This window comes from Hyaena hyaena, unplaced genomic scaffold (genome assembly GCF_003009895.1).
Source record: "Hyaena hyaena isolate Hyena2069 unplaced genomic scaffold, ASM300989v1 scaffold_130, whole genome shotgun sequence".
Taxonomy (NCBI): domain Eukaryota; kingdom Metazoa; phylum Chordata; class Mammalia; order Carnivora; family Hyaenidae; genus Hyaena; species Hyaena hyaena.
In genome coordinates, this window is record NW_024080762.1 from 1,751,153 (window position 1) to 1,776,220 (window position 25,068).

General features: G+C 36.3%; 1 protein-coding gene across 3 annotated transcripts in view; it reads left to right on the forward strand.

The window, feature by feature from the left end:
* The window catches only part of MYO9A (myosin IXA), a 233,627-nt gene that overhangs the window by 182,789 nt on the left and 25,770 nt on the right, over nt 1-25,068 (forward strand). For 2 of the 3 annotated variants that reach the window (XM_039237839.1, XM_039237841.1), the window contains 6 exons: nt 4,470-4,662; nt 6,165-6,293; nt 7,192-7,297; nt 8,105-8,236; nt 8,970-9,093; nt 10,367-10,420. In XM_039237839.1, coding sequence (XP_039093770.1) covers nt 4,470-4,662; nt 6,165-6,293; nt 7,192-7,297; nt 8,105-8,236; nt 8,970-9,093; nt 10,367-10,420 — 738 coding nt within the window. The remainder of the gene's footprint in view (nt 1-4,469; nt 4,663-6,164; nt 6,294-7,191; nt 7,298-8,104; nt 8,237-8,969; nt 9,094-10,366; nt 10,421-25,068) is intronic. The other variant, XM_039237840.1, reaches the window with a different exon arrangement.

Below are 25,068 nucleotides of genomic sequence, written 5' to 3' on the forward strand. Positions count from 1 at the left end.
AAATCCTAGAAGGGAACACAGGCAGTAAGATCTTTGACATTGGGCGTGGCAATATTTTTCTAGATCTGTCTCCTGAAGCTAGGGGAAAGAAAGCAAAAATAAACTACTGTGACTTCATCAAAATAAAAAACTTTTGCACAGTAAAGGAAACATTCAAAACTAAATGACAGACTCCTGCATAGAAGATATTTGCAAATGACATATCTGACACAGGGCTAATATCTAAAATATATAAAGAACTTAACACCAAAAAAAATTTTTTTTCAATTAAAAAATGGACAGAGGACATGAAGAGATAGTTCTCCAAAGAAGGCATATAGATGGCCATCAGACACAGAAAAAGATGCTCAACATCACTCAGCATCAAGGAAATACAAATTGAAACCACAGTGAGATATCACCTCACTCCTATCTGAATGGCTAAAACTCAAAAAACAGACATAATAAGTGTTGACAATGATGTTGATAAGAAGGAGCCCTTGTACAGTGTTGGTGGGAATGCAGACTGGTTCAGCCACTGTGGAAAGCAGTATGGAGGTCCCTCAAAAAGTTAAAATAAAAATACCACAGGTGTGCTTGAGTGGCTTAGGCAGTTAAGCTTCCAGCTTTCGTTCAGGTCTCTGAACTTCAGCACATCAGGCTCTGTGCTGTCAGCTCAGAGCCTGGAGCCTGCTTTGGATTCTTTTGTCTTCCTCTCTCTCTCTCTGCCCCTCGCCTGTTCACACACACATACTTTCTCTGTCTTAAAAATAGATAAACATTACAAAATTACCACATGATCCTGTAATTCTACTACTTTGTATTTACCTAATAAATATGAAAACATTAATTCAAAGAGATATATGCACTCCTATGTTTACTGCAGTATTATTTACAATAGCCAATTTACGGAAGCAACCCAGGTGTCCATTGAGAGATGAAGAAGTTGTGGGGTGTGTGTGTGTGTGTGTGTGTATTGAATGAGAGTGTATATATACTCAGCCATAAAAAAGATGAAATCTTGCTATTTGGAACAGCAAGGATGGGTCTAGAAGGTATAAATGTTAAGTGAAATAAGTCAAAAAAACAAGTACAATGTGATCTCCGGCATATGTGGAATTTCAGAGACAAACAAAGGAAGAAAAAAATAGGCCAACCAAAAAACACACTCTCTATAGAGAACGAACCGATGATTATCAGAGGCGAGATTGGTTGGATTATGGGTGACCTAAGTGAAAGGGATTAAATGTACACTTATGATGAACACTGAGTAATCTGTAGAATTCTTGAATCACTATATTGTAAACCTAAAAGTAATATAACAATGTATTTTAATTATACTGTAGTTAAGATTAATTATAAATTTCTCCTTGAATAAAATAAAAATCAAGTGATATAGTTAATCACATTGAACAAATAAAAATATCTAAATAAGAGAGGTAGAACATTAAATAAAATTCAAAATCAATTTATTATTTAAAAAAATACTTAATGTTCATTTATTTTAGAGAGAGTATGAGCAGGGAGGGGCAGAAAGAGAGGGAGGCACAGAATCCAAAGCAGGTTCCAGGCTCTGAGCTGTCACACAGAGCCTGATTTGGGACTTGAACCTGTGAACCACAAGATCATGGCCTGAGCGGAAGTCGGGTGCTCAACAGACTGAGCCACCCAGGCACTCCTCCCATTTATTATTTAAATAAACCAACAAAAAGTAATCTATCAAGAGTGGGAGAAGGTATTTGTAATTCATATATCCATCTTGGATCTACAGTATATAAAAAGCATCTAAATATCAGTAAGAAATATGATCAGCTCTGTAGAAAAGTGAGCACATGGCTTAAGCAGGCACTTCACAGGTGCTTGTGAAGACCAATTAACAGGAAAGGTGGCCAATTTCACTAATCATCAGGGAAATACAGATTAAAACTATAGTGAGATACATACGCAGTTGAATGGCCAAAATGAAAAACATCCTAATAAGGATATAGAGCAGTTTGGACTTTAATTTCTTGGAGGAGTAAAAGTTGCCGTAAGTAATCTTGAAGTTATTTGGCAGTCCTTATCAAGTATGAACATAAGCATTCCTCTTGACTCAGCAGTACCAGTCCAAGATACATACCCAACAAATATACATAGATATTTGTGCCAAAAGACAAATGAAAGACCATTCGTATCAGCGCTATCTGAGACATCCCCAAACTAGAAGAGCCTTAAATGTCCATTAGTAGCAGAGTGTATAAATAAATTATGGTATCCAGTTTACCCTTGAACAACATGGGGTTACTGGTGCCAGCCCCTCCTCCACCCCCTGCACAGTATTTCCAGTGTATATAACTTTTGACTTCCCTGAAACTTAACTACTTATCCTGCTGTTGACTGTAAGCCTTACCCATAACATAAACGGTTTCTAACATGTAATTTGTATGTTATGTGTATTATATACTGTATTCTTACAATAAAGTAAGAAAATAGATGTTAAGAGAATCATAAGGAAAGAAAAGTACACTTGCAGGGCTGTACTGTATTGGAAAAAAAATCCTCATAATTGGACCCACATGGTTCAAACCCTTGTTGTTCAAAGATCAACTATTTATATAATAGAATACTACATGAGCTTAAACTATTTTTACTCCTAGGCATAATGTTAAAGCTAGAAACAAAAAAAGTCCATACTATATTATTTTATTTAGATAAAGTTCAAGAATGGACAAAGGTAACTGGTGGTGTATATATTATATGATACCATTAATATAATGTTCAAAAGTAGATAAAACTTATTTATAGCAATAGAATTACAGATACTGGTTCTTTGTGAAGAGCAGAATACATAGTGCCTGGGATGGTCTTGAGGGGAATTTTATACTGGCAGTTGTATTCTGTTTCTTGATTTGGGTCCTGGTAACAAGTGCGCATCAACTTTGTCAAAGTCTGTCAAGCTGTACACTTACCTTTACATATGTATGTCATACTCAAATGCATTTTTATTTAAAAGGTAAGAGGTAGTTTGGAGGGTAAATAACTATAAAAATGTATATTGCTTTTACAAAGAAAACTTAAATTTTTTCAGTTGAAAATAGTAAAATCAGTTTTTCTCTTAATTTCAAGAAATAGAATTTTTTAGCACATTTGCTTTAAATTAGTTGGTTTCAAATCAAACTATTTTAAAGGTTTTGTTTAAGGAGCACCTGGGTGGCTCAGTAGGTTAAGCATCTGACTTTGGCTCAGGTCATGAACTTGCTTGTGAGTTTGAGCCCTGTGTCAGGCTCTGTGCTGACTATTCAGGGCCTGGAGACTGCTTCAGATTATGTGTCTCCCCCCTCTCTCTGCCTCTTCCCTCGCACTCTGTCCCTCTTTCTTTCTCCCTCAAAAATAAATAAAAAATTTTTTAAAAAGCTTTTGGAAATACTCCAAGCGGGCAGTGATATAGTTGTGAAATAGAGTGATGGCTTCTAGAACAGAAAAGAAAAAAATAGAGTGTACTGACTGACCACAAGAACTGGCACTGATTGAATACCAATTGAAGGAGAGAATGTGATCTATAGTGTTGTGTTAGAGAAGGAGAATGATGCAAGAGAAGGAAAAGACAAAAAAAGAGATTTACAAAAAAAGATCTTCAGTCTCAGAGATATTACCTGTCATTTTTATCTTCTGTGAATTACTTGAAATAATCTTTAGGATAAGCTGTTCTTTTGCAGTCATGTAAACTATAGTTAGTAAGGTTATGATATCAGATATGCTATTTTTTTTTTAATATTTATTTATATTTGAGAGAGAGGGAGACAGAGCATGAGCAGAGGGGCAAGGGAGGAGAGAGAGAGGGAGACACAGAATCTGAAGCAGGCTCTAGACTCTGGGCTGTCAGCACAGAGCCTGACACAGGGCTCGAACTCATGGACCGTGAGATCATGACCTGAGCTGAAGTCAGAAGCTTAACTGAGCCACCCAGGTGCTTGCAGATAAACTAATTGAAGTAAGTAAGAAAGGGCTCAAACACTAATCATGAGTCAATCTGTGTTGTGCTCTGTCTTTAGCTATGATATTGTTCAGTTAAATTTCCCTAAAGTTTACATAAACATTGAAGCATTCTTAAGCATCAGAAATTACTGACTGCTCTAATTCATATCAAATCAGACTTTTTAATGGTACTTGGTAAATGTTTAGCACACAAAGTCTGTCCCCTTTCTCCCTTGTCCAGATCCCAACTTTACATGAAGAACTTTTTAACAGGCAGGGAAACTGTAGCCTGTTGTCACTGTCTTCATTCTCTACTCCATTATATTTTGAGGAGATTCCTTGAGCAGTAGAGGATTGAAACTAATGTCTCACTTGATACATACTGTCAGTATTAACCAGAATTCCCTTTCCCTCCAACTCCTATAAACAGTGCTCATGAAACTTCAGGGAAATCAAAAGTAGTTCCTCTCAAGTAACTGGTTAAGTATGTTTAAAGATGTTTGAATGTATTTGGAAACAAATTATCTTCCATTTAGTATGATCCAGAGCTGTCATCTCGACAGTTTGGGGTTGAATTGTCCCGTTTGACCAGTGAAGAACGAACTGTTCCTTTAGTGGTGGAAAAGCTCATAAACTACATTGAAATGCATGGACTGTACACAGAAGGTATTTACCGAAAGTCTGGTTCAACTAATAAAATCAAGGAGCTTCGACAGGGTCTAGATACAGGTAAGACAATCCACTCCAAATCAAGACCCAATGCTTTTATTTAAATAGGTCATTTTACACTCTTAAAGTTTTCATTACATGTTGATTTTTTTTTCTTGTAGCCAGAAGAATGCAATCTTTTCTGTGGTGCTTGTTCATCATTTTGTGGCTTTCTAAAGAGTCTTTGTTTTTATGTGGTCAGTTCAGCAAACATATATCGAATGTCATTTATACAGGCATTATTAGGTACTTCAGACAAATCTCATTTAATCTTAACAATTTGGTAAGGTCATGATATCTGTAATTTACAAAGAAGAAAATAAAGAAAATTAAATAGTGATCTGTTGACAATGTAGTGTGCCAGTGTTTTTATACTAATCTTCACAACAGTCCTATGATGTAGGAGTTATTATCCTACTTACAGATAAAGAAACGGAGGCTTACAGAGGATCTTTTCCTAAGACTTACCACCAATAAGTGATCAAGCTGAGATTTAACCCCAGATGTTCTGAATTCATAATCTAAACTATTGCCTATTAGTGTCTATTATTCTGACTCCCAAGTGTGCTCCCTCTGATGCATAGGCTCCCCTCACTGCATTGATGACATAATTATTTAGTGGATTGAACATGTATATAGCTGTGGCCTCAGCCCTTGAATATATCCAGGAGTTTGACTTTGGTTTCATTGTCACCTTCTACTTTTTACCACTGTAGGGAAGGAATAGATCATCTTGAATCACACAAAGATACAAAGCTTGTTTCTGTGTCTCTAAGAAGCTATCCACATGCTTTTTCTTTCTAGTTTTTATTTTTTATTATTATTATTTTTATTTTTTCTTTTAATGAGCAAATCAGGGAAAAATTAGTATGGAAATAATAACAGAAAATGTCTGGTAAAACTCAAGCAGGAAGTTTTGCCTACTAGAGACTGGCAGTTTCCAACTTGTCTCTTGTACCTTGGGTCAGCACAAATGAAAAATCATTCACCCTATGTTCTCCCAATCATTTCCTTTCCATAACCTTTGGGAGTTTATAAGTGAAACAGAGTAAATATATGTGCTTTATATTTCCTAAGTTCAGTTATTAGTGTCCTTTCATCTTTAAAAATGACTTAAAATTAGCCTTATTTTTAGAAAATGTCTTCTGGGCCTTTTTCCCATGTGTCACCCAAAGCATTGCTAATGGAAGTGTGGCTCACAGGCCAATCCACAGGATAAGTACAAAAGTTGATTGTAAGCATTTAGAAGTACTTAGAGCAGTATTTAACAGAGCTTTGACATGAAAGCGTATGATCTTTTATTTTACATATTTAGCAGTTTACAAGAGATTCAGAAAACAAACAAAAAACTGTTCCTTTACCACTGTTAGAAGTGCTGTTCCAAAGCAAACAATTAGACTGTAGAAGGTATTAGTTTAGTTAAGAACATGAAGGCTTCCTATGGTGGTGATAGTTTCTAAAGTGAATTATTTGAATCTTTTTGCATGTTTTGGCTTTGTTATCTATCTCTTGTCTATAAATAGATGCTGAGAATGTAAACCTGGATGACTATAATATACATGTCATTGCAAGTGTATTCAAACAATGGCTTCGTGATTTGCCGAATCCACTCATGACCTTTGAACTCTACGAGGAATTTCTTCGGGCTATGGGTAAGCACAGGCTTCCTGGATTCGAGGCAAGGCCTATACTTGGGAAGGGAATGCTGTTTTCATTATAGATTATTTAGTCATCCTCTAGTTTAGTCCATGTAGGTCCCAAAGTAAGTTTTTGACAGTCAATACAGAACTGCTGCTGGATTCTCACCTATTCATTTAGTGATTTTTGAGAGCTCCATTGAAATGTCAGTATCCTATAAGTTTCCCAGTAAGTCACTTAGCTGCTTCTCAAAAAGAGATTGAAAGACTAAGATTATAAATTTTAAACAAATTAGAAGGCTAAATAGATTTAAGGGCCGGCTTATATTTATTTAAATTGTGAATCTAGGCAAGAACTCTGCTAATCTATTTTATGCCAGGCCTACCAGGTGATGGAGTTTAGTTTTTCAGTGCTACAGATGTGTAGGGTGTTGCCGAAGGCCTGTCTAGAAGTGTTTAGGCCCTGAGGCATTACTCCTCAAATTCCTATGAGACCAATTTATAAATTATATGGCAACTAATTAATTTTAATGGGGGAATCAGTCTGCCACAAAATGCCTAAAAAACTAGGCCGTCTCTTTCCCCTTGCTGTAATAACAATTACTGGGACATAGATTAAAACCAGGAGATTATTGGAGAGGAGCACTGGGTGTTATGTGGAAACTAATTTGACAATAAACTATTTGTAAAAAAAAACAAACAAAAAGAAAAACCCAGGAGACGATTTAGTGGATATAGCACTCAAACAAAGGAAGATTAGTGGTAAGTGTGAGTTGCTTTTTTCTTGTCATACAGGTACAACTGTCTATCCTAAAACGTTAAAATTTAGAGCCAGCCTGCCCTGTCACCTACTGTCTGTTCAGGAGGAAGATGTAACATATTCAATTTTACTTGCTGTCCTTACTCTTTCTAGGTCTTCAGGAGAGGAAAGAAACAATCCGTGGAGTATACTCTGTGATTGACCAGCTCTCTCGAACTCATCTCAATACACTGGAACGCCTCATCTTTCATCTAGTCAGGTAGTTTCAAGGAGCAAGGGAAGATGTGATCATTGTTTTTTTGTTTTCAGTTTTGATTCTTTTAAATGAGTTCTTTTAAAGAACTTTTTTATTTTGAAAACTGACAAATCTTCTTTTTCCTATTTATAAAGTCAGTGCCACAAGCAGGTGGCAGAAATCCTCAGCCGAGTTGGACTGCGTGGCAGGTGCTTCTCTGCCCCATTTGAGCCACGTAACAACTTCAGCCTGATGGTGGCATTATGTAGCCCAGCCTGTTATCTCATTCCTGAACTAGAAAGTAGACATAACCTAATTCATAGGAGGTGGGTTCAGATGGTGCTTGAGAATTGACTGACCAAAGAGACTTCAGGAGTGGTCTGTCTTCTGAGTATAAATATCTGCAATAGTTGGGAAGAAAGCTGTCTTTATTTTTATTTGATAAGTATCTGGTAAATATTAGGTAAATGTTAGATGAATATCTAATGTGACTGTCTAAAAATGCTTTAAAGGCTCTACTTTGCATTCTTCAGACATGTTTATGAGGTGTATGGCAGTGGGTCAGAATTTCCCTTCATAAGCTATCTGTCAGCCTATATTGCTTCAAGTAAAGAACAGAGTAAAAGTACATCATCAACAACAACAACAACAACAAAAAGTACATTTTCCAGAGGCAAAGGATTAGCTTTGGGAAAAGTCTTCTTTCAACTGATATGTATATACTTCAGTACTGTGTGGTTGATGTCATACATTATCTTTTTCTCATCTCTTCCTGTGTCCTTACTATTTTCCCTTTTAATCCACACTTTGCTTGGTTTGTTTATTCCTTAGGATTGCTCTACAAGAAGAGACTAATCGAATGTCTGCTAATGCTTTAGCCATTGTGTTTGCACCCTGCATTCTCCGCTGCCCTGACACCATTGACCCACTACAAAGCGTGCAGGACATCAGTAAGACTACCACGTAAGGCCTGTTTTCAACACCTCCACAAGACCCCAGAGACTGAGTCAGTGTAGCCACTTTATCCAGATATCAAACATAGTGAATGATTTCATAAGTTCACATGTTTTTAAGAAGATTGCCAGACACCATTGGATTGTCTTATGCTAAAGATGAAATTTTTTTTTTAGATTCTATTCAGCTGAACATCATTTGTTTTGAAGGGTCTTTTACTTTTTAAATGTAGCTTTTCCTTAGGAATGCTTGTAATCTCTCAAAATATTTTAAAATTTCATTTTACCAATTTATGTATACTTTGTATCTTCTTATAATCTGGTCTAACTGCCTCTGAATCCTTTTGGCCTTAGTACTTCAGTATTTCTGTATTTTACTTTAACCTTTTTTGGTGGGCCTCTGCTTTCCTTCCAGATTGATGGTTCTTAACCTTGACTGCAAAAAGAGCTTTAAAAAAATCCTGGTGTTTTTGTCCCATCCTCGAGAGTCTAATTTAATTTGTCTGGGGTGTGGCCTGGGGTTTGTGACATGTAGTCACTCCTCAGGTGGATACTGAAGTACAGCCCAAGTTGTGGGCCACCATTGTATAAACCTGTCATAGAGCTCATAAAATAAGGAGTGCCGATTTTTCTTTCATCCTCCAATCATCTACTGCATTTAGCTGAAAAGCAGTCTGTGGATGCTACACTTTATTTGACTTACTTCAGCTCTTAACAGTCTTCTCTTTTTTCTCCTGTTTCAGCTGTGTGGAGCTGATTGTTGTGGAACAAATGAATAAATACAAGGCTCGGCTCAAAGACATCAGTAGCCTAGAATTTGCTGAGAATAAGGCAAAGACCAGGCTGTCTCTGATTCGTAGGTCAATGGTAGGTGCAAGATGTGAAATCACAGGGGAAAATGGGAGCTTTCCTGGGGTTTTAAGTGTGCATTTATGGTGTAAAGAGAGATTATTCTCCAAATCTTTTTCATATGGAATGAGTAAAAAGAAACTACTTTATCTCAGGGTGCAATGGATGCCTCATGTTTGATATTTTAGCTCTCTTTAGTTATGTACAGAATATATGCAGTTAAAATGTGTAGAATTTTTTAAGTCAAGTATTTGGATAAAATGCTGGTGGTTTAATAATCTGTTCTGTTTTCCTTTCCTGTCCTTTCTGTGAATTTTTAACCTATCCTAATTTTTTTCTCTACTTTCTTCCACTATCTGTTTCGACCCTCAACCATGTCACCTTTGATGTTTCTGTTAATACTCGTGTGATGTAGATAACTTAATCATTGCAAGAATGTGATTCATAAGGAAATGGAATTCTATCTATGAGTCTAGTATTATCAAATAAAGATTTCTTTAGGGTTTATTATAAAGTTTTGAGAAAAGCCTGGCGAAAATTAAGTTTCCTTTCTCCATTTGCCTACTTTTCTGTTTAATACTTTCTGTTGTAAGCAGTAGGGTCTGGATAACTGGGATACTACTGCTGCATTAAAGTCTAATCATTTGCTACCATTCCCCTCAGCTGCAAAACAGAATTGTAGCAATGAAGACCCAGTCAGATCCCCAGTAAATGTCTAAAGGGAAGCACGCTTCCCTGTCATCATGCGCATGCTTTTCCAGGAGTCCAGCAATACTTCATCTGTATCTTCATGATTTATACTTAGATTAACATTAAAATAACTCTGCTTCTTTCTTTAGTAATTAAACTGCCTGGCACAAAATAAGTCCTAACAAATATGTCTGTTGATTTAAATTAGTAAAGAGTCTTCTCTAAAAATAAACACAAATAGAGACTTCTTCCAGGCAGTCAAGTTATTAAATAAAGTTAATTGAAGGACACTATCTAAATCTTTTCCGTAGAAAATGAAAACAGAAACCCTGTTTAAAAGTGAAACCCTTTCTGGTAGTCTGAATTTTCAGGAGCTCAATTCTAGGAGGCCCAATTTAGCAGCGCCCATTGAAAAGAATGGGAAGAGACTTTTTACTCTAAAGCTGCTTTCAAAGCAGCTAGACAAGCTGTGCTTTTTCCCTCCTGATGTTGCAGAAGACATGTATTCAGTCCATTGAAAGATTAAACCTTCTCTTTTCATGGGGCAATGACATGTACATTCTAACCTTCTGCTTTCCTTTTCATGTCCTTCCTAATCCAGAAACCTGTACTAATTGCAGTTAGATTTATGAGCATTACCCGCAATTCAGTCTCGGTATGTATTAATATTGCAATGTGTCATAGCCACTTTACATTATTGTCTATCATCCATCCAGGAGTTGTTCTGCTCTGTCTATCATCCATGCTTGTCCACCTTCCATGTACAGCCCCAGTTCAGGTCCCACTTCCTGACCAGCCTTCACTTGTTTTTCTCTTACTCTTTTTCTTTAGAGCCTTTGCTTTTCTTCCTTTGTATCATGAAGTTGAACAGTGTCCATTTATGATATACTGGTTTTTGTTCTTTGTCAGATAAACCTCTTCATAGATTTCTTCTTTGGTTGGATCATTAAAAGGTAACATTGAAGGGGTCATTGAGATGTCAAATTAATTTCTGCTGAAGAACTTTGTTCTTATTGGTCTCCTTCACTTTATTACTTGAAATACCTATTACTACTTCTAGCATCCTCCTTCATTAGTAATGCTTATTTGTTCATTTGTATCTGTGACTTTGATGATGACTTCCCAGATATAGAAAAATAGCTCTTATCTGCTTAGCATTTTTCAGAGAGAGCAGCAAGCAAATGGTAGTGGAAAAATTGATAGACTGGTTCTAGACTTAAATATCATAGTGTATTAGAGCTCATACCAGGATTTCATTTATTATGACAGAAAGGAAGGGAGATATGGAAAACTAAGAACACCAGTATATGTGGAAACTAACTTCGGAGGCTTTCCATCATTGGTTGATCAGTTATTGAGATCTCAGTTTGCTGAGATATAAATACAGATCAGTTTTGCTTTTTATCTGTAACTGCCTGCCAACTCTACCATGTCTGACTCCCCTTTCTGATGGGATGTCAACTGCCTTCACAGCATCTTGTCACTATTGTGTAATTTTTAAATACTCTAGTCTCATGCCAGTATTTAAGAATTAGTTTTCTTCATGTTATAACTTGAGTGACAGACTTGATTGAGTATTCTTATCATTTTCCCCCCGGACAAACTAGACCTTAATCGAGGCTGAAAACTTTGGGGGTGGGTGAGTAGGTTCTTTTTGTCACACACGTCTGCCCTCCCTTTTTCTTGTGGCTTTTCTGCCTCTGGTGTTGAAACTGGGAGGAGTGATACTGGAGGCAAAATTCTACATGATAACCCACTGTTGAGGTGGCAGTCCTCTTTCTTGGTTGTTCAGCACTGCTGTTCTAACTCATTGTCAGTAGCCTAAATGTAGATGAGTGGGAGCTTCCATTATCCTGCTAACAGTGAGGTCAATCCTATTCCATTTTTATAGGCATTGGCAATCCTTTGGAAGATTTGGTTACATCTTTGGACTAAACCTACTGATGGCATTCGCACCGTGGGACTCTGTATATCTTTTTTTGCCTCAAGACTTTACAGTCAAATCTACCTCCCAGTACCAATTCTAGGGCCTGCAAGTACATTAGGGGAAAGGTTACATTTTTTATACCTCTTGGAACGAGACCATTGTCTTTCCTGTTTCACTACCTGACACTTCCCCACCGTACTCTCTCCCTACTTCTTTTTTCCCGTATGTGTATAACAGAGGGGCAAATCAGTAAGTCTTTTGCCTATACAGATAACCAAATAGGGAATGAAATACCAGTCTGCCTTTCTTTTAGATGACCTCAAGCTTTGATTCTTACCCTCTGGATTCAAATATGACAACTTATTTTTCCTCCAAAGAGAAAGGGAATGTCCCATTTTCATAAACTCTGTGTTCCCCTTAAAGTCCAGTAATCCTGTTTCTTTTCAGCCTTTTTAGATTTATACATTGAGGGAAGGTGTTAGGATACCGGTGGTAGGAGCTGGCTTAATAAACTGGTGTCTCAGTTAAACCCTTAGAGAAGAGTCTAGTACCAACTATGGTTGGCTTCTTAAGCTAGTAGAAAGAGTACTTCATTATCCTTAGATTTGGGCCTTAGCCACAATTTTGGAACAGGAAGAAAAATCCCACTTAATATACTATTGCATTTGCATTTAGCTATAGTAAAGGCTATAGGCCCAGTCTTAAGAACACAATTGTGTATAGGGCATATTGGTATTTAGTAAGTATCTGTGGAATTGAATCTAAGAATTAAATCTAGGAGAGATAGCAGTGAGTTTTTAGGATATCCACTATAAATAGACTAATTAAACTCAATAGTGTTCATGATTCATAGATGAAAAAAATTACTATTCCATAATTTAAATACAGTAGTGACTTTCCTGAAATGACATGAGTGAAATGTATTTATGAAAAGTATGTTGTATTATTGCCACTGTGAAAAGTCATTTGAGTTGGGTATTGAAAGATGAATAGTAATTTAACAAATGGAGAAAAGAAGGAGGGGGAAAGAGAATTTCAGAGGTAAAGAAGCATGAAACAACAATCTGTGAATAATAACTACCTTGTGTAGCTAGGGCTGGGGCAGGTAGTGTGGAAGTGGCAGAGTAATTGGAACTAGATGTGCAACATTAAGAATTTTTAATTTCTGGGGCACCTGGGTGCCTCAGTCAGTTAAGTGTCCAACCTCAGCTCAGGTCATGGTCTCACACTTTGTGAGTTCAAGCCCTGCATCAGGCTGTGTGCTAACAACTCAGAGCTGGAACCTGCTTCAGATTCTGTCTCCCTCTCTCTCTGCCCCTCCCCTGCTCACGCTTTGTCTCTATCTCTTTCTTCCTCTCAAAAATAAATAAACTTTAAGAATTATTTTTAATTTCTTGGGGGCACTTGAGTGGCTCAGTTGGTTAGGCATCCAACTCTTGATTTTGGCTCCGCTCATGACCTCCTGGTTCTTGAGTTCAAATCCCGCTGACAGTGCAGAGCCTGCTTGGGATTCTCTCTTACTCCCTCTTTCTCTGTTCCTCCCACGCTCTCTCCCTCTCTCAAAATAAGTAAACAATCCTAAAATAAAAAAGAGTTATACAGAGTTACAGTTTTTTTTTCTTGTGGTGAGAACTTGTAATCTTTGATAACACCACACCCAGAAGAACCCTATTCTTTCTATTTTTCCCTAACCCCTTTCCAGAAATGATTATGATATACAGGAGGTATTACTTAGATCTCTGGAAAGGGCTTAGGGAGAAATAGAAAGAGTAGGATTAGATCTGCATGCAGTAAATGTGCAGGCTAGTGACAAGAAGGTTAGGCACGGGACCTTTTGGGACCTTTTTGCCTAAAAAGAGAACAGTATTTCTGTTCTTTGTGTATTTGTGAAAAAAGCACCTCTTTCAAAGTTTTGGAGTCTTCTTCCTTCAGATGGGGACAAATAAGAAAAATTATGTAGGGAATTCTTATACATAGAATTACATAGGAATGGAAGAACTACAGTAATATCTGGGAAGAGAACTTAAGCCTGTTCAGGAAACCTCACAATTAGGTTTGAAGAATAAAAGGCAGAAGATACGAAGTGAGAAAATATTAAGGATTATTATGGTTTATTTTTGTTTGTTTTTGTTTTTGTTTTCCTTAGCGAAAGAGAGTGCATGCCAGTGGGCATGCAGGGCAGAGGGGGAGAGAGAGAATCTTAAGCAGACTCCTGCTCACCACAGAGCCTGACCTTGATCCCACAACCCTGGGATCTGATCTTAGCAAAAATCAAGAGTTGGATGCTCAACCAGCTGAACCACACAGGCACCCCTGGAATTCTTTCTTTTATAGAATGTAATGTCTCTTAAAGTTAGCTATTTGATATATTTAAATCACATATTTTTATGTAAAAGACACTCACATACTTTTTTCAGGTTCAGTGTGGAAAATTTTGAACAGTAGGGTAGCATGTAAAAGCAGGAAGCAAATCATCGATAATCTATTAATATTTTAGAATATTTGTATTTCGGAGCACCTAGATGGCTCAGTTGGTTAAGCGTCCTACTTGAGCTCAGGTCATGATCTCTTATTTGTGGGTTTGAACCCCACATCAGGCTCTGCACTGAACGGCTCAGAGCCTGGAGCCGCTTTGGATTCTGCTTCTCCCTCTCTCTGTGCCCCTCCCCTGCTCATGCTGTGTCTCTTTCTCTCTCTCTCAAAAATAAATAAACATTAAAAAAAAAAGAATCCTTTAGAGTATTTGTATTTCCCTCGAACTTTTTCCTTATGTATATTTGATGAAATGACAATACTAGGTATCATAGTTTTATATTTCTTTTATTAGGAAGACTTTTGTAGAGGTAAAACGTGATCTCAGTTCAGTATTCTTAATCCATTTAGTAAACTTTTACAGTTTTACTAAATAAAAATGAGACTATTTTTCAATTTGTTTCTTTGGATATACTTCTCTTTGTAGATTGCATCTTAGACATATCTTTTTTCCCTTCCCATTCTCTTCTGCAGATGATACCTATCCTCCCAATCCTACTCATTCATTTTATTTCATTTATTCTTATGTTTTCAACAAAAATAGAACAATTATGCCATGTTTCAGACATTGTGCTGAAGGCATAGAAATGACAATATCTCTGCATTAGATAGATTAACAGTCTAATGAATAATTATATACATAATTGCAGTTCAGTTTACTAAACCTCCTCTGCAAAAAGCTATAGCAACATAGAAACCTCGGTGACTAGTACTGCTTGTGAAAGTTGAATGAACATCACTGGCTAGAATGGAAGATTTCTTGTTAATAATGAAGAAAAGGGGAGAGTGATAATAATGAGTTAGTAAGTAACATTTTTGGGTTCTTAAATTACAGAATCAGTAGTTTGGATTCAATCCTCTTTAAGTCTTGAGAGTCTGTTGAAGGTTTTTAAGCCAGGGAATAACACTGCCAAGCTTTTATCCATTACCAAAGACTTTCAAACCTTTTTAGGGAAAGGCTGTACTCAAGGATAGCTTCCAGAATATGACTATTAGGTATACATGGACCAGTCTAAGGTTATTGGCTGTTTTCAAAATAATCCTGCATTAAAACACCCATAACTCATTGGCTTAAAGCAAGCATGTACTTATCACTTACACATCTGTGGGGCAGCTGAGGTTTAGCTGATTTAGGATAGGTTGCAGGTTAGGTCCAGCTCTGTTCCACACATCTCTGATTCTTCTTGAACTAATGGATAATGGACTCTCTGGTATATATATATATTTTTCATGATAGTGTCTTCATCATGTGACTTGGTAAGCTCAACTGAGCATGTTTTTGCTCCCATAAAATCTGCTAATAAGTGTCAAACTGGTCAAAGCAGATCATATGACCAAACTCCAAAGCAAGAAGCAGAGAACATACTTCACCTACCCCAAGGCCATGGGGAGGGTACAGATATAATTCTATTCAAAAGATTGGAGAACTGGAGCGAGTAATTTAGTTTACTGTGATCTTTGATATTTCTCACAAGGCCAGGAGGAAAGCTCAGGAACATGTCAAAGAAAGTAGAGTTTTTCCTTTGTACATCCCCTCAAACAACTTAGTCCTTTCTTCCACTTGATGTACCTGCTCAGCATCTTCTCATGATCCAAAGCTGAGTATCCTTCTCCTTCATAGAATGTTGGCCTTATAGATACAAAGGAGTGTTGGTTCTGCTTTTGCTAAAGGGAATCAGCTTGTAGCTCTTTTAAAATGGCATCAAGAGATGCAGTCTTATTCTTATTAAAATGGAATTACCACTGGCTGTGGTATCTGGAATGAGGGAAAATTTCATGCTTGTGTAGTCAGTATACTTTTGATCTGGTCCCTCAGATGATATTGGATACTGTGGTCCTTCACTCAAAAGCAAGAGTTTTTAGTTTCTTACAAGGTAGTTGCAATATGGAATGTGAAACTACATCAATTAACATTTCATATTCTGGAGAAGATATTTGCAAATGACATATCTGATAAAAGGTTAGTATCCAAAATCTGTAAAGAGCTTATCAGACTCAATACCCAAATAACAGATAATCCAGTTAAGAAATGGCCAGAAGACAGGAATAGACACTTTTCCAAAGAAGACATCCAGATGGCTAATAAATACATGAAAAGATGCTCGACATCATGAATGGCTAAAATTATCAACACAGGAAACCACGTGTTGGCAAAGATGTGGAGAAAGGTAAAACCTCTTGCACTGTTGGTAGGAGTGTAGCCACTCTGGAAAACAGTATGGAGGTTCCTCAAAACGTTAAAAATAGAACTATGCTACATTCCAGCAATTGCACTGCTAGGTATTTACCCAAAGGATACATCAATATGGATTAGAAGGGGTACGTGCACCCCTATGTTTATAGCAGCAGTATCAACAATAGCCAAACTATGGAACAAGCTGAGTGTCCATTGACTGATGAATGGGTAAAGAAGATGTGGTATATATGTACAATGGAATATTACTTGGTGATGAAAAAGAATGAAATCTGGCCATCTGCAATGACGACCTGGTTTGGACTAGAGTGTGTTAATGCGTATTTAATAAGCAAAATAAGTCAAATACCGTATGATTTCATTCATATGTTGGAATTTAGGAAACAATACAGATGATTATATGGGAAGGGGAAAAAAGGGAAAGCAAACTGTAAAAGATTCTTAATGATATAGAACAAATTGAGGGTTGATGAAGGGAGGTGGGGGGAGATGGACTGAATGGGTGATAGGTATTAAGGAAGGCACTTGTGATGAGCACTAGGTGTTCTATGTAAGTGATGAGTCACTAAATTCTCCTGAAACCAGTATTACAATATATGTTAACTAACTAGAATTTAAATAAAAATTTGGGAGGAAAAACATTTCATATTCTGTGACATTAAAATCCGTTGGTTATTTTGTACTTTGAATGGCTTTGTAATGTCATAGGTGGGTCATTTGGAAAATATTGGATCACTAATGCAGATCTTTCAAAAAAATTTCTTTGTTGTTGAAGTACAGTTGACCTGTAGTGTTGTATAGTTTCAGGTGTACAACGTTGTGATTCAGCAATTACATACATTATGCAGTGCTCAAATGTTGTTTCCCCTCTACAGTATCAAAAATCACATTTGTTAGTATTATTTTTTCTTAAATTTTGTGGAATGTTTATTTATTTATTTTTGAGAGAGAGGGGGAGGGGGAGGGGCAGAGAGAAAGGGAGACACAGAATCTGAAGCAGTCTCTAGGCTCTGAGCTGTCAGCACAGAGCCCGATGCGGGGCTCAAACCCACAAACCATGAGATCATGACCTGGGCTGAAGTTGGACACTTAACTGACTGAGCCACCCAGGTGCCTGTCACTTTTGTTAGTATTACCACCAGTCTCTTCAGACAGTCTTTAAGTACTAGGGAGCTATCAAACCCACAGAACAGTTACAAGTTTTCTAAAATTCCAATATTTGTTTCAAAGCTTGAAATTTTTTATTGACAAATAGTCACATATTTCACTTGAAATGATGAGCTCTCTTCACATGTTTTTAAAGTAAATGCCACATTTCTAAGTCTGAATAATTGTATTTTGTTGATTTTTATAAGTAATGTTTGAGGAATATATCAGTTATAATTCAGCTTGCGTTTCAAACAGTTGCACTTATACTTTTTCTGAAGATAACTGGCCAGTATAGAGCAAGGTCCTTTATATGCACTTCTCATTTTATCACACAAAAAATAAAAAAATAGTGAACTTAAGGACTAGGAATTAATAAAATTAATTCATACTACTTGATGAAATGAAATTGACTTTTTAAAAAACTGTCATAGTAACAAAAAAATACAGTGGTCACTAATATAGTTTGGTACTGCTGTCTTGGATTCATGCAAAAATGCTAGCAGTTTTACCTACAATTGCTTTTGTACAATTAGTCCAAATGTTAACAAGTGAAAAGGACAAACAGCAACTTGTATCATGATTTCGATACTGAGGATTCTTTAAATTGTCTTAGAGATACCATGCAACCCCTGCCAGGATCCACAGACTACTATACTTTGGGAAGCTGCTGCTCTCCATTTAAAACTGCTGGCACACTGCATTGTACAGAAATATTTGATGTGGATAATTTCCTTTCATGTGCAAGATATAAATACACACAAGCATATACTGGCTGTGTTTGAAGTATTTACTAATTCTCATTATTTGATGAGCCATAATTACAAGCATTGGAATTTTTGATCAGGCCTGGTAACCTAATTATAATACCATACAAAATAAGCAGTATTCTAGAAAGCCTTGGATATAGGACCTGTCCTCATCAGGAAAGCAGACTCCTCAGGAAGAGGTCTGATTATTTTTGTTAAGATCACTCAATGTTGGTATTTTCATCTTGGCCCAAAGTGCTATTTTGGGGTAAAATATCTTCACAAGGATTCTGAAATTTTTCTTTTAGCTAGTTGTAACTAGCTAACTGTGCGTATTTTCTTCTCTTTATATATTCAACCCTTGGACATCTACTTTCCTTGGATCTTCATAAAGTTATCATGACTCCCTGGTGAGGGTAGTACATGCCTTTCCCTACACAGTCATCAGGTTTTATAAGGGCAGTGCAGTCTATTCCTTTATAACTGCCACAAGTATCTCTGTCTTCATCTGTCTTTAATATTTGGGCTTACTTTGACTCATGGAGTTGAATTTCTTTGTGTCCCATCGATTGTGCCTTGCCATTCCTTCCTGCATCCTTCCTCCATCATGAACCTTAAAACATTTTCAGAAGGTATCAAAACTCTTTCATAGGCCTTATTCGTTTTAACACTTTGGTATACCTCCTATTCATATTGTTATCTCTTACAAGCCTTGGGAAAAAATAGAAATGTTGGGCCCAACTGAAGATTACGTCAAAGAGAGCATCTTCATTTAGGTCCTCCACATTAAAGCATTTGGTTCCCGATATTTTTGTTATGGTAAAATGCAGACTGGTCTCACAAAGTAAATAAGCCTCTTTATGGACTCACAGAAATCTGATCTAAATCAAATAATTAAGGATTTTTATTTCAGAAAATCATTCTTAGAAAGAGTAAATAGAATCATACAGACTTTCTCAGATAAAATATGGCAAATTTATATGATTAGATGACTGAATCTGTGGGTGTTAGAAAGAATGTTTTAAGGGGCGCCTACGTGGCTTAGTCGGTTAAGCATTTGACTCTTGATCTCAGCTCAGGTCAAGATCTCAGGATCATGAGTTTAAGCCTAACATTTGGTTCTGCGCTGGGTGTGAAGCCTACCTAAAAAAAAAAAAAAAAAAAGTAAAAGAAGAGAGGGAGGGATCAGCTAGTGCTTTGTACTGTGTGGTGAGAGTACTGAGGAAGGAGTATTTAATTCTGCCTGGACATCCTGGGAAGGCATATAGAAGAGGTGACACGTAAGCTAGATCTTAAGGGAAGGTACAAAGCATACATGGTATAAAATAATTCATGTTAAAATATAATTAAAATAACAAGTTGGTGAGAAAAAATCAGACCACAAGAAAAACCTTAAAGGCACAGAGGAAATTATTGAGTAATTTAAAAATAACCGTAAAAACACTATCTGAGTCTCTGGGATATATACCTAAAACAGTGTTCAAAGGAAATTGTGTTGCCTTAAGAACTTACAAACAAGAAAAAGTAAATAACAAAATTAATGTAAGGAAAGCAGAAAGAAGGAAACAATGAAGGTAAGTGCAGGAAATAAATTAGAAACAGCAAAAAAATTGGAATAGGCACAAATTTACAAATAGGAAATAAAGATTATCATGGATAACTGAAAATTAAGAGATGTAATTAAGAATACTGTTGTTTTAGTCATCTTTTACTGTGTGAATTACCAAAAATTACCAAAAAGCTTAATGTCTTAAAACAATAACAAACATTTATGTTCTCATTTGTATATTTTTGTGGGTTAAGAATTGAGGAGCAGGTTATCTAGGGGGTTCTGGTAAGCTCTCTCATGAGCTTGTAGTCAAAATGTCAGGGCTTCATTTATCTGAAGGCCTGACTGGGGCTATAGGATTTACTTTCCATATGTCTTACTCATATTGCTAGCTTTTTGGTGTTTGTTATTGGCAAAAGGTCTTAGTTCTTTACCATATGGACCACTCCATAGGGCTACTTGAATGATTTGACTTTTTACAGAGCAAATGATCCAAGAGAGAGCTAGGTGGAAACCTACAATGTCTTTTGTACTCTAGCCTCAAAAGTTACACTGTGCCATTTCTAACTCTATAGAGTGTGGAATAGAGTGAATAAGGAAGTGACTACTGGGAGATAAGAATGATCAGGAGTCATCTTGGAGGATAGCTAAAGCAATTTTATTCAACTCTGAAATAAGTTTGAAATGGAAGATTTTCTAAGAAGCTGTACCATGTCAAAACTGCCTCTAAAAAAAAGACTATCAACGGACCAATTACCAAAGAAAAGATAAAGTTGTCTAAGAGTTTCCTCATATAAAAACACCATACAAAAACAATTCACAGAGGAATTTTACTAACCCTTTTAAAGACATAGTTACAGTATAACTTAAACTGTTCCAGAGCAAAAAGGGAAAAGGTCTTTTTTATGAAAAGAGTGTAACATTGATACTCCCGCAGCTCCCCAGCCCCACCCCACCAAGGAAAAGCAAATAAAAATTGTGCACAAAAGAATTAAAGGCAGTGGAGTACAAGATGGGCTCTGGACTACTTTCATGTATAAATATATAAGGATATATTTGTAATTCCTTAGCATGGTAAAATATGTCTCAACCCCGAAGCCCACATATTACTTAATGGAGAAACACTGGAAGCATTCTGATTAAAATCAGGAAATGGCAAGGATGTCCATTATCCCCACTGTTATTTGACATTGATTAGAGAGTTACTAACTAATGCAATTAGATAATAAAAAGGAATCACAGGTATAAAAGTTAAAAGAAGAGTTAAAATTATCATTTGTCTTCTGATTGTATATATGCAAAACTCAAGAAAACTAAAAAACAGCTTACAGGTTTTAAGAGAATTTAATAAGTGGCTGGGCACAATTAGTAGTTAATAACTTTAATGTATACAGCCAGTTGGATAATATAATGGACAAAAAATCCCCATCTGTATTAGCGTGTATGTACACACACACACACACACACACACACACACACACCAGCAACATAAAATACCAAGGAATACACTTAATGAAGAAATGTGGAAGAAGAAATATGGAAGGTCACACAGAGAAAGCCTTAAAGAAGTCTTGAACAGTTGCATTTGGAAAGGAAGACTAAATTTTATAAGGGTGTCTATTCTTCCTAATCTATTCCAGTTCTATCGTTGTTCTAATACCCAAGAGCACAGAGAAGGGATATCTTATTAGACTCAACTTTCAGACTGGTAGGGTTACCATGGGCTACATTTGACATCAGAATCACTTTAGAAGGATGTGGGACAGGAAGCACAGCATGCCAGTAGACAGCTTAAGGTCTTCTTTTGCGAGAGTCCTTGTAGCAGTCCATGCTACCACACAACTATCAAGGACTTAGTTTTCTTTAGCCTCCCAAGTCATAACTCTGGTGCAAAGAAAAGAGATCTGAATCTAGTGATTCAGACCCATTCTGCCTTAGAAGTTTCATACCTCTGCAGGAATCAATATCTTTTGTAAAATTCTATAGACATGGTTTCCAGGGTCCCTGCAAGGAATATGTCTAATTACAGTAGACTCTACACTCAGGGAAGTCCAAATATGTGGCTTCCAACCAGATATTTACAATTTATTTATATCATTTCTTCTTCTCTAAATGCAGATTACCAATCAGGGTAATTATTTTCCAGAGGCAGTGTCATTTAATAACCTCATTTTCATGATACCTTTACCAGGATTCCAGGGATCCCTCAACCAGAACATTGACCAAAGATCAAATTTTCATAAACAAGGAAAGAGGTTGTTTTTATTGTTGTTGTTGTTGGTTTTTATTTTAATCATCCAGTGGTCATCATGACAAATACACTTCTTAATCCCCATCACCTATTTCACCATCATCTACCCACATCCCCAGTGGTAACCATCAGTTTGTTCTCAATAGTTAGAATCTGTTTCTTGGTTTCTCTCTGTTATCTTTCTTTTTCCCTTTGTTGGTTTATTTTGTTTCTTAAATTACATACATAAGTGAGATTCATATCATATTTGTCGCTGACTTATTTCACTTAGCATTATACTCTTATAGCTCCAAGTTGTTGCAAATGGCAAGGTTTCATTCTTTTTTATGGCTAAGTAATAATCCATTGTATTTCTATAATACATCTTCTTTAGCCATCCATCAATCAGTGGACAGTTGAGTGGCTTTTGTATTTTGGCTATTGTAAATGATGCTGCTACAAACATAGAAGTATGTTTGTACTTTGGGTACTAATTCAAAGTGTTACACAAACACTTTAGTGTTAATTCTTTGGGTAGATACCCCATAGTGCTGTTAGTGGATTATAGGGTAGTTCTAATTTTTAACTTTTTGAGGAACTTCCATATAAAACAGTATGGAAAACACCATAGTGGCTGCACCAGTATACAGTCTCACCAACACAACATTAAGAGTTCCTTTTTCTACATATCCTCACCAACACCTGTTGTTTCTTCTGTTTTTTTTTTTTTTTAAGTTCAGTCATACAGACAGATGTGAGGTTATATCTTATTGTAGTTTTGATTTGCATTTCCTTGATGATAAGTGATGATGAGCATCTTTTCATGTGTCTGTTGACCATCTATCTGTAAGTCTTCTTTGGAGAAGTGTCTGTTCATGTCTTCTTCCCACAAAATTATTTGGTTTTTGGATGTTGAGTTGTATAAATTCTTAATATGTTTTGGATACTAACTCTATCAGATACGTCATTTACGAATATCTTCTCCCATTCCATAGGTTGCCTTTTAGTTGTACTGATTCTTCCACTGTGCAAAAGCTTTTTATTTTTATGTGAAGTCCCAATAGCTCAGGAGATATATCTAGAAAGAAGTTGCTACAATGATGTCAAAGAGGTTACTGCCTGAGTTCTCCTTTAGGATTTTTATGGTTTCAGGTCTTACATTTAGGTCTTCAGTCCATTTTTTTTTTTATGTTTTTATTTATTTCTGAGAGAGAGAGAGAGAGAGAGAGCGAGCGTTAGCAGAGGAGGGTCAGAGAGAGAGGGAGACACAGAATATGAAACAGGCTCCAGGCTCTGAGCTAGCACAGACACGGGGCTTGAACCCACAAACCATGAGATCATGACCTGAGCCAAAGTCGGACACTTAACCAACTGAGTCACCCAGGCGCCCCATTCAGTCCATTTTGAATTTATTTTTGCGTTTGGTGTAAGAAAGTCGTCCAGTTTTATTCTTTTGCATATTGCTCTCTAGTTTTCCCAATACCATTTGTTGAAGAGACTGTCTTTTTCTTACCAGACATTGTTTCCTGCTTTGTTGAAGACTGAGCCTATAATTGTGATTTACTTCTGGATTTTCTGTTGTGTTCTGTTGACTTTATGTGTCTTATTTCTGTGCCAGTACCATACTGTTTTGATTAATACAGCTTTGTAATACAACTTCTAGTCCAGAATTGTGATGCCTTCAGCTTTACTTTGTTTTCCTAGATTGCTTTGGGTATTTGGGGTTGTTTGTGGTTCCATACACATTTTAGGATAGTTTGTTCTAGTTCTGTAAAAAATGCTTTTGGTATTTTGATAGCAATTGCATTAAATGTGTAGATTGCTTTGGTTAATATAGACATTTCAATAATATTTGTTCCTGTAATCCATGAACATGGAATGTATTTCCATTTCTTTGTGGTATCTTCCATTTCTTTCATCAGTGTTTTATGGTTTTCAGAGTACAAGGTCTTTCACATCATTGTTTAGGTTTATTCTTAGGTATCTTACTATTTTTGGCGCAATTGTAAATTGTTTTCTTAATTTGCCTTTCTGCTGCTTCATTATTGGTATATAGAAACATAAGAGATTTTTGTACATTGATTTTGTATCCTGCAACTTCACTGAATTTATTTACCAGTTATAGCAGTTTTTTGGTGGAGTCTTGCGTTTTTTGTATATAGTATCATGTCATCTGCAAATACTGAACATTTTCTTTCTTCCTTACCAGTTTGGATGCCATTTATATCTTTATGTTGTCTGTTTGCTGTGGCTAGGACTTCCAGTACTGTCTTGAATAAAAGTGGTTAGAATGGATATCCATGTCTTGTTCCTGATCTTGGGGAAAAGGCTTTCAGTTTTTCCCCATTGAGTATGATGTTAGCTGTATGTTTTTCATATGTGGTCTTTATTATGTTGAGGTACCCTCTAAATCTACTTTGTGTTGAGTGTTCTTCTTATAAATGGATTTTGTACTTTGTCAGTTGCTTTTTCTGCATCTATTGAAATGAACATAGGGTTCTTATCCTTTCTCTTACTGATGTGATGCATCACATTGATGGATTTGTGAATATTGAACCACTCTTGCTACCTAGGAACAAATCCTACCTGATTGTGGTGGATGATTTTTTAAAAATATTTTGCTGGATTTTGTTTGCTAGTATTTTTTTGAGGATTTTTGCATCCATGTTCATTAAAGAATTGGCCTGTAGTCATTTTTTAGTATCTTTATCCAGTTTTGGTATCAGGATAATACTGGCCTCAGAATGAATTTGGAAGTTTTCTTTCCTTTAGTATTTTTTGGAATAGTTTGAGAAGAAAAGGTATGAACTCTTCTTTAAATGTTTGGTAGAGTTTGCCTTAAAGCCATCTGGTCCTGGGTGTTTGTTTTTTGGGAGTTTTTTGATTATTGATTCAATTTCTTTGCTGGTAATTGGTCTGTTTAAACTTTCTGTTTCTTCCTACTTTGGTTTTGGTAGGTGATAGGTTTCTAGGAAT